This window comes from Cebus imitator, unplaced genomic scaffold (assembly GCF_001604975.1).
Source record: "Cebus imitator isolate Cc_AM_T3 unplaced genomic scaffold, Cebus_imitator-1.0 Scaffold41, whole genome shotgun sequence".
Lineage (NCBI taxonomy): Eukaryota > Metazoa > Chordata > Mammalia > Primates > Cebidae > Cebus > Cebus imitator.
The window spans coordinates 1,418,494-1,428,264 of record NW_016107356.1 but is presented as its reverse complement, the minus strand read 5'-3'; the positions used below and the strand labels follow the sequence as shown (position 1 = coordinate 1,428,264).

Sequence of the window (9,771 nt, the reverse complement as noted above, 5' to 3'; positions counted from 1 at the left end):
TTTTTTTTTTTTTTTTTTTTTGGACAATTTGGTAGGTGGGGAATGGGTGCTCCTGATTGGTTGGGAATGAAATCGTAGGGCTGTGGAAAATGGTCCTCATATGCTGAATCCATCTCTGGTGGGGCCACAGTTAGTTGAGTCACCAGTCATGAGTCTGGCTGGAGTCGGTCTGAAAAACATCTAAAAAAACCAATCTTAGATTTTATAATACTGATGTTATCTATAGGAGCAATTGGGAAGCTCACAGATCTTGTGACCTCTGGCCACATGACATCTAAGCAGTAAGGGACCATAGAAACTACACCTATCTTGTAACCTCTCATTAGTGGTTTCAGCCCCCGAACAGAGAGGAGGACTATTGTCGTTCTGGCTTTGAGTTAAATTACATACTAAACTTCTCTCAAAGTTGGCCTAGACTATACCCAGGAATGACCAAGGGCAGCGTGGAGGTCAGAAGGAAGATGAAGTCAACTATGTTATAAAAATTTTGCAAAGGCAGTTTCATCGGTGATTTTATTTCCTCTCATCTCTTTATCAAAATATTGGTGTTATACTTCAGCTTTAATAAGACAGGTTCCAATAAAATCAATGTCACAATCTTAAACTGCCATTTATCTTTTTTTTTTTTTTTTTTCCTGAGTTGGATTCTCACTCTGTCACCCAGGCTGGAGTGCAGTGGCATGATCTCGGCTCACCGAAACCTCTGCCTCCTGGGTTCAAGCGATTCTCCTGCCTCAGCCTCATGAGTAGCTGAGATTACAGGCACACACCACCACATCCAGCTAATTTTTGTATTTTTAGTAAAGATGGGGTTTCACCATGTTGATCAAGCTGGTCTTGAACTCCTGACCTCGTGATCCGCCTGTCTTGGCCTCCCAAAGTGCTGGGATTACAGGTGTGAGCCAACGTGCCTGGCGGCATTTATCTTTTAAAGCTGGTTTTTTTTCCTCAGTCCAGTCCCTGGCCTGTGTAAATATGTAAGGGAAATATAAAAGACGTGTAGAATTTGACCCTATTCTCAATAAACTAAACAACCAATGCAACTTTCTGAAAAATAAAAATCCAATCAAATAATCCTCTTAGCAAGTTTTAATTTTTAAACCTTAAGTGTCAAATATAGTTTTAACTGTTTTTATTTGTTTCCTTTATTGTTCATTTATTTAATAAATCCACCAGTAGCACCCACAATTGTGTGTCCATAAGTTGAAGGAATGTTCCTGCCTCTTTTTTCCACCCACTACAGATATTGCTTATGATATACTGATTTGACATAATTAATCAAGAAAAGCTTCACAGATAAGGAAAACTCTTAGATACTGGTTGATATTACTGATAATCCTTACCTCTTTGGCTCTCTCCTAGCAATTACTTGTTTCTTTTTGCTTTTGTTTGGAGACAGGGTCTCATTTTATCACCTAGGCTGGAGTGCAGTGGCATGATCATTGCTCACTGCAGCCTCCATCTCCCAGGCTCGTGATCCGCCTACCTCAGATTCCCTGGTAGCTGGTGCTACAGGTGTTAGCCACCACAGCCCACTAATTTAAATTTTTTTTTGTAAATACAGAGTCTCATTTTGTTGTCCAGGTTGGTCTCAAACTCCTGGGGTCAGGCAATCCTCCTGCCTTGGCCTCCCAAAGTTTTGGGATTACAGGTGTGAGCCATTGGGCCCAGCCAATTACAGTGCCCAATTTTAAATTACAATTTTTAATGTAAGACTTTGAAAAAAATTTCACATTGTTTTCTAAAAGTATAAATGATCCCATTGTTTTCTGAAAGTATAAATGATCTCATTTCTTATGTTACAACTCACTGTAAGGTAATAATATGTTACTCATAGATTTTGTGTCTAGTGAGTTGTACATCATTTTTGAAATGCAGATGTGGCTTGGAACCTAAAAATAACATATTTTATTTAAAAAGGCAAACAATCAACACCTTTTTTTCATTTCATATTTTCACAAAAGATCTCGAAGTGCTTTACAAAGATTTATTTTTCAGAATACAGTTATCCCTCTGTAACCTGGGAGATCAGTTGCAGGACCCCCTGTCCTGGTCACCCACCAAAATCCAGGAACACTCAAGTCCCTTTATAAAATGGCATAATGTATGTATATAACCTACAGACATCCTCCTTTATACTTTAAATCATCTCTAGCTTACTTACAATACCTAATATGATATAAATGCCATGTAAAGAGTTGTGATACTGTATAGTTTTTAAGTTTGCATCGTTTTTATTGATGTGTTCTCATGTTTATTGTTTGTTCTCCAAGTATTTTCAATCCACAGTTGGTTGACTCCATGGTTGCAGAACCCATAGATATGAAGGACCAACTGTACTTCAATGATTCAGCTCTGTATTCTTTGCTCAGTAACTGAGGCAACTGAGACAAAAACTAATCAGGATTTTCTCCCTTCCTTCCTTCCTTTCTTCCTTCCTTCCTTTCTTCCTTCCTTCCTTTTCTTCCTTCCTTCCTTCTTTCCTCCCTCCCTCCCTCTCTTTCTTTCCCTTCCTTCCTTCTGTTCTTTTCTCTTTCTTTCTCTCTCTCTTTCTCTTTCTCTTTTTACTCTCCTTCTCTCTCTCTGTCTCGTTTTTCTCTCTTTCTTCGCTTTCTCTCTCTATCCTTCTCTCTTTCTTTCTTCTCTCTCTCTCTCTCTCTCTCTTTCTTTTCTTTTCTTTCCTCTTTTGCCTAGGCTGAAGTGCAGTGGTACAATCTCGGTTCACTGCAACCTCCACCTCTCAGGTTGAAGTCATTCTTATGCCTCAGCCTCCCAAGTACCTGGCACTACAGAAATGCACCAGCACATCTGGCTAATTTGTATAGTTTTAGTAGAGACAGGGTTTCACCTTGTTGGCCAGGCTGGTTCCGACTCCTGGCCTCAAGTGATCCTCCCTATAACAATCCTCAAGTGTTGTTATAGGGTGAGAAGCTAACTGCTTCTATGGTAAGTGATGTTTGTGAGGCTACTTTTTAGCTTTTCTCCATCTTCTCTTGATGTCATTTTCTTTTCTTTATTCTCAATGTTCCTACTCATAGTAGCTTCTTACCTCCCCCCTTTTTTTTTTTTTTTTTTTTTTTTTTTTTTTTTTTTTTTTTTTTTTTTTTTTTTTTTTTTTTTTTTTTTGAGATGGAGTCTCCCTCTGTTGCCTAGGCTGGAGTGCAATGGTGTGATCTCAGCTCACCGCAACCTCCGCTTCACAGGTTCGTGATTCTCCTGCCTCAGCCTCCTGAGTAGCTGGGATTACAGGCACGTGCCACCACGCCCAGCTAATTTTTGGTCTCACCAAGTTGGCCAGGCTGGTTTCAAACTCCTGACCTTGTGATCCACCCCCCTCGGCCTCCCAAAGTGCTGGGATTACAGGCGTGAGCCACCGTGCCCAGCCTACCTCCCTCTCTTTTTTTAATCTACTGAGGGAAACTTTTTTTAAACCAACTAGGCTTGTGAGAATTGTTTCAAGCAAAGTAAAAAAGGCTCCAAGGCTGGACAGATGTGGCTCATGTCTGTAATCCCAGAACTTTGGGAGGCCAAGGTGGGTGGATTTCTTGAGCTCAGGAGTTCAAGACCAGCCGGTAAAAATGATGAAACCTTGTCCCTAAAAAAAATGCAAAAAATTGGCTGGCTGCGGTGCCATACACCTGTGATCCTAGCTACTCGGGAGGCAGAGGTGGGAGGATCACCTGGGAGGCCAAGGCCACAGTGAGCCAAGATCTCGCCACTGTACTCCAACCTGCATGACAGAGTGAGACCTTGTCTCAGAAAAAGATCCCAAGTCTCTGGAATTCTCCAGCGAGTGTGCAGCATACTAGTGTGTGGACTTTGTCACATCAGAACTGGTATTGGAGGCTTATTTGTCTTATTTCGTAGCTTTGGGCAATGTTCCAAATGGGTGAGGTGTTACAGTAGAAAAGTTATCTATAGCACTGAGATAATGGCGAAGCTGATTAAATTGTCCATATTCTTTCAGTTTTGTGGTGATTTTGTTTTCAGAAAAGTCAAATCTTTTACTTTAGTATAATCAAGATTCTTAAGCAATATTTTTGTTGTGAACTTGTTGTACATCTAATATAATAAAACAGCAAGCATATGGATGATTCACTTCCTTTTAAAAAGGGATTGCAGATATAACAATGAATGATTGATATGAGCAATCTGTCATGCTTCCAAAATAGATAATATGCAAAAAGCAAGATTACCTCACTTCTTTTCTCTTCACAACAGTACAGATAGACAAAAATTTCTGTTTATAGTCTTTCTGTGACTCAGTCACACAAACTGTATATTATAATACGGTCTAATCACAACACTCTTCACTGTTAGCCTTTCCTTAAGTTTTAATAAGAGCATTTGTTCAACATATATTACACGAAAATAGAGTGTGAGGATTAGTCATGTGTTATCAGGAATAGAAATAAAATGTGGTCTGCAACTTACAATGGAATACATATAGCCCTTTAAAAGTAACATATGGTGGACAATTCACTTAAGGAATAATTAAGCCTTAATTGATTGTTATTTCAGTTTATCTATGTAACCAAATATGAAAATAGCCCATTGTTGAAGAAAAAAGGAATTTTAAAAAGTTTTCTAGAACCAGTCTTCTCTAAGCTTTGCATGTGCTAACAGTTACTTTTTGGAAGTTTCTAGTTGAAGCACACACTGCCATCTACATGTAGAGACACAAGTTAGATCAACTGTCAGGCTCAGGAGCCCAGATGACCCTGCCAGGCGCCATTTGGGCACTGGTTTCCTCTTGGCCTTCCCTTGGGAGAAGGTTTGTCATTTTTTTTCCACTAACAAGTTTTATTGGACAGTAGGCCAGGATGTTGGCCTCTTATGATACACTCTAGAGAGAAAACATTCAATTCCTTTGGAAGGTTTTTTATGCATTTTAAAAAACACAGCTGTACTTTTCTGCGATTAAATATAATATATTTTAAAATATATTTTTCCTAATCTACTGAAACAAACCAAGTTTAGACTGGCAATTGAATGAATATAAATTTGAGCACAGCATTTTACTCCTTTCAACTGAATTTAGGCATAGATGTGAATGTTTCATATGCTCTACAAATTTTCCTTGAATTCTCTATTAGGTGCAGGTGCAATCATAACTCTCAAAAATAGAATAACTCAAAACACTAACTGAATTTTTTTAATCTAAAACCAATCTTCTTGAAAAAGCTGAATCTCTTGAAACTCATTTCCATTTAAATTCCCATGCAGTTCAATAATAGTCATTTCTCAGTTGCTGTCACTCTAATCTAGAGGGGCATCTTTAAATTGATTTATGGTTATGTGATCCACGGAGCAGGCCTCCATATGTTTCTCCACTATTAAATGACTTACAGACTTTGCATATATGAATATAGGCGACTCTTAGTCTCTCTACTTTCTCCCATTCCATTTCCCTTTGGGTTCTTCATTGCTATCTACGCTTTCCTGATGACTGATTGCATGTGGATATTATTGAAGCAAAAGTCATGAATTAGGGCCTGATAAGAATCAATTGATTTTCCCTTTTCCCAAAGCTACCCTGTCTTGTTGTTGCAATCAATCCACTCCCATAACCGTACCATCAGTCACATCACAAACAATACTGTCCATGGTGTTGACTCTACCTAAGAAATGTGATACATTCATCTAATTTCGTGTCATGGCATAAAAGTTGAATTGTAGAGGAGGACTGTCCACCCACGTGAGCGGTGAAGCTTTTCCCTGACCTGGGCTCAGGGCTCTACTTTAGGGCTAATGTGAAGGATCTCAAAGTAACAAATTCTTACTTGGCTGCTTTCCTCCATGAAGTATCAGTGCCTTCTTTTTGATCTTATAGGAACCAAAGAGGTTGTTGTACATGTGGATGATGATGGAGTCATTTCATTGAACTTCGAATGTGATCAGATGACTCCAAAGTCCGAGTTCACCTGGTCCAAAGATTATGTATCCACTGAAGACTCTCCACGGTTAGAAGTAGAAAGCAAGGGCAACAAGTAAGGACTATGTCCATCACAATGTGGGATTCCTTTTCACTACAGGAGAATGAGACGAGCTCTTTGATTCCACTTAAGTTGCTTGGAGTAAGAGGATGAAGTCACATATATTTTATATCGGGTATTGTAGAAAATAATAACCAACTGAAACCTTAAAAGTAATCATCCTAGACTGGCTCATTGGCTCACACCTGAGATCCTAGCAACTTGGGAGACTGAGGCAGAAGGATCACTTGAGCTAGGGGTTTAAGACCAACCTGGGCAACATAGTGAGACCCTGTCTCTAATAAAATAAAATAATAGTAATAACCCTTAGAAAGTACTTTTTACATGATTCCATTTAAAGTGCTTTCTTATTTATTGTCTCATTTATGTTGTTAGAAACATTTGATTGACATGAAGATCAGCTTTAAAGATGATTCTCATTATTTATGAAATTTTGAAATATTAATGATGAGGATACTTATAGGGGGCTAGGAAGAACTTGCTGGCTCAAGTCATGGTAAATTAAATGGATTGAGGATAATCTCTTCTGTTTTTTTCACCAGCACTCATGAATGACACAATAGTACATGGGGAAAAAGCTCTATATAGAAGCACAAGATCGATGAGCTCTAGGCCTAGCTCTACCAGGAGCTGGCTACATAACCTTGGGCAGCTATTTAACTTCCATAAACCTCGGATTCTTTTTTCTATAAAATGAGGGTGGGGAGAATGGAGGAATTGTATGATCTATCATTTCTGTTCAGCACCAAGATTTTGAGTGTTCTTTTTACTTTGCTTTACAGCAAAAACTTATCAAGCTTTACATTTTCATAGTGTCAATCACATTGGATTAATATGATAAGGCAAATTTGATAAAGCACAGTATTTCTAAGTACTTTTCCATTAAAACAAAGCCCAGTATATCTCAGAAATAAAAGAGAAAACTAGCAATTTTGTTGTAGAATGACAAGGAAATACTGAATATAATTAGAGGATGTTTTTCAGCCACTATGCTGTAAATCTCTTGAAACAAAACACATTTGGCCCAAGAAAAGATAGTTAAACAATAAAGTCTTTTTCTTTTGTATACTTAACATGTCAATATTTGGTTGATCTTAGACACTGCCTAGCAATATAGCTTGCCAAAGTTAGAAAACACAATGAACTCACCCACTGAGCCATTCATTTACTTATTACATGTATTATGTGCCAGACAAGGTACTGGGTTCTGGGGATAACAGAGTAAACAAAGCAGTTCCTGTCTCTGAAGGCACATGGATTATACAGTAGGAAGAATACAGATGCTTATAATAAGTTCAGAAAAGGGAAGAGGCACCCAGAGTTACCGATAGCAAGTTTTGTCCTTGTGGAAGGAAGTGTCAGGCTCCCCATAGGGGCTGATCACCGGATATTTTTGTGTAGGATGTGCACTGGTAAGCAACAAAACTTGGGCATGTGGGATATGTATCAGTTGCACTCCCCTGTCACCATCACCCCCTGGAAGGAGGTAAGAAAAGTCCTCCCAGAGGAAATGACATTTAATTTGAAACACCAAGAACACATAGGCTGCAGCTCAGCAAGATGAGAGGAAGCATCCAAATGAAAGGAATAGCATATGCAAAATGGCCAGAGTCAGGGGAAACACAGGGCCACAGATCCCACACAGCCTCATTTCTAAGAAAAATATTTTGTTCCAAAGGACGAAAATGACCTTCAAAGACCTTGGGATGGATGACTTGGGTCTTTACTCTTGCGATGTAACAGACACTGATGGAATAGCATCAAGCTACTTAATAGATGAGGAGGGTAAGTTTAAAATCAGTGCATTCACACATCGAATGTTGCGTTAATTTCTCAATTATTCTTAAGTGACTTTTATTTTAGTAGTTTAAGGTTTTGTTTTCTTTTTTCCCCCTACAGAATTGAAACGGTTACTTGCTGTCAGCCATGAACACAAGTTCCCAAGTAAGTATCCATAGTACATTCACAGATTTTAGCAGTCTTACTAGGCAGCAACGTCTAGAATAGATTAGATAACAGCTCTGATGAGATTAAGAGAGAGACTTGAGAACATATAATGGAACACACATCAGTAGTTACAGATGTGCTTTCTAGAAGTGATGCCTTTTCCTTTGCCATTGTTCTCCGGAGTGATATATCAAGGATACTAACATAGAAAATAATATCCCATGTTCCATTACATGGTGAAGTGTGTGGCTACACAGGTGTAACATCTGAGTAATTAAGTTCTTCACTTTTTGCCTACATATGTTGGAATCACATATATATTTTCTAGATATATACACTTATATGTCTTTAGCCAAACTAATCTTTTCCTAAGTAAGATTAGCAGTTAAAAGAATAATTGTACCTCTAAATAATGACAATATGAAGACAGTGCCTACAATTTTAAACTCCTGGAAAATAGGGTAAACATACCTTGGTCAGAAAAAGAATCCCTCTGAACTATCTACAACCCTTCAATAAAGCACTTTCTACATAAAAGATTAAACTCCACACGACACTAAGAGAAGAGAAGGAAGTCGGAAACGACCCTCGGAAGGTTCCACTGGCCAGATAGGATCTCTTGCCATTAGTACCCACTGGGCAAGGTAGTGAAGCATCCAGAAAGTTACACCCTGGAGTTTGGTGAAAAAAAAGTAGAAAGTGATCATATACACTCATTCTATTTAAATCAGAAATTTTAATACTTAAAATATAAATCCTCCACTAATAAAAGCGTTTCAGGAATCCAAAAAACTATATCCCTATTCCGGACTGTGGACAATCTTTGTATATTTGTATATGTACATTTTTCGAGGAAGAGTATCCTTCACTTTTAGTAAATTCCCAGTGGAGGTTGTGACTCACACAGTGCTCTAGAACCAAGTGCTGACCTTCTCTTATATCTGCAGGGAGTGACTTGTTTGATAGTGAGGCTGCGTGCTGGTGATACTGGCCTCAGCTGTAACGTTCTCAAAACCAGCTTTGGGCTGGGCACAGTGGTTCACACCTGTAATCCCAGTACTCTGGGAGGCTGGAGCATGAGGATCGCTTGAGCCCAGGAGTTCGAGGCTGCAGTACACCATGATCGTGCTACTGCACCCCACCCTGGGCAACAAAGCAAGACCCTATCTCTAAAAACAAAAACAAACCCAGCTTTGTTCAGCAAAGTAGCAGAGTGGAGTGCCCCTGAGACGTGACTGTATGTTGCAGACTTCCAAATTCTAGCGAAGAACCCTTCATGCCGCCATGTGGCATTAGGCAAGTCATTTCTTATCTGTATGCTTATTCACCATGAAACTGGAAAAGTAATATCATGAGCGAGGTTTTAAATGTTAATTGTGAAAAAGTTTGCAGAAAGTACTGAAGTATATCGCAAAGTATTTGGCCTGGACTCTCTTTGACTCACTCTGTGCACCTGGGCAGCTCACTTTTATTTCTCTGTGCCTTGGTTTCTTTTCCAGGAATGGCTATCACAATAGTTTATAGCACCTACTATATAGAAATGCTATAAGAAGGTAGGGTGCAGTGGCTCACACCTGTAATCCCAGCACTTTGGGAGGCTGAGGTGGGTGGATCATAAGGTCAGGAGTTCAAGACCAGCCTGACCAACATGGCAAAACCCCATCTCTACTAAAAATACAAAAATTAGCTGGATGTGGTGGCATGTGCCTGTAATCCCAGCTGCTTGGGAGGCTGAGGAAGAATTGCTTGAACCTGGGAGGTGGAGATTGCAGTGAGCCAAGATCACGCCACTGTACTCCAGCCTGGGCGACAGAGCAAGACTCCATCT

At 39.3% G+C, this 9,771-nt stretch overlaps 1 protein-coding gene across 1 annotated transcript in view; it reads left to right on the top strand.

Moving 5' to 3' along the window:
- MYOM1 (myomesin 1) overlaps nucleotides 1-9,771 on the top strand; it is a 168,465-nt gene that overhangs the window by 126,722 nt on the left and 31,972 nt on the right. The window contains exons 24-25 of the mRNA XM_017526074.2: nucleotides 7,675-7,781; nucleotides 7,896-7,940. Of these exons, the coding sequence (XP_017381563.1) occupies nucleotides 7,675-7,781; nucleotides 7,896-7,940 (152 nt within the window). The remainder of the gene's footprint in view (nucleotides 1-7,674; nucleotides 7,782-7,895; nucleotides 7,941-9,771) is intronic.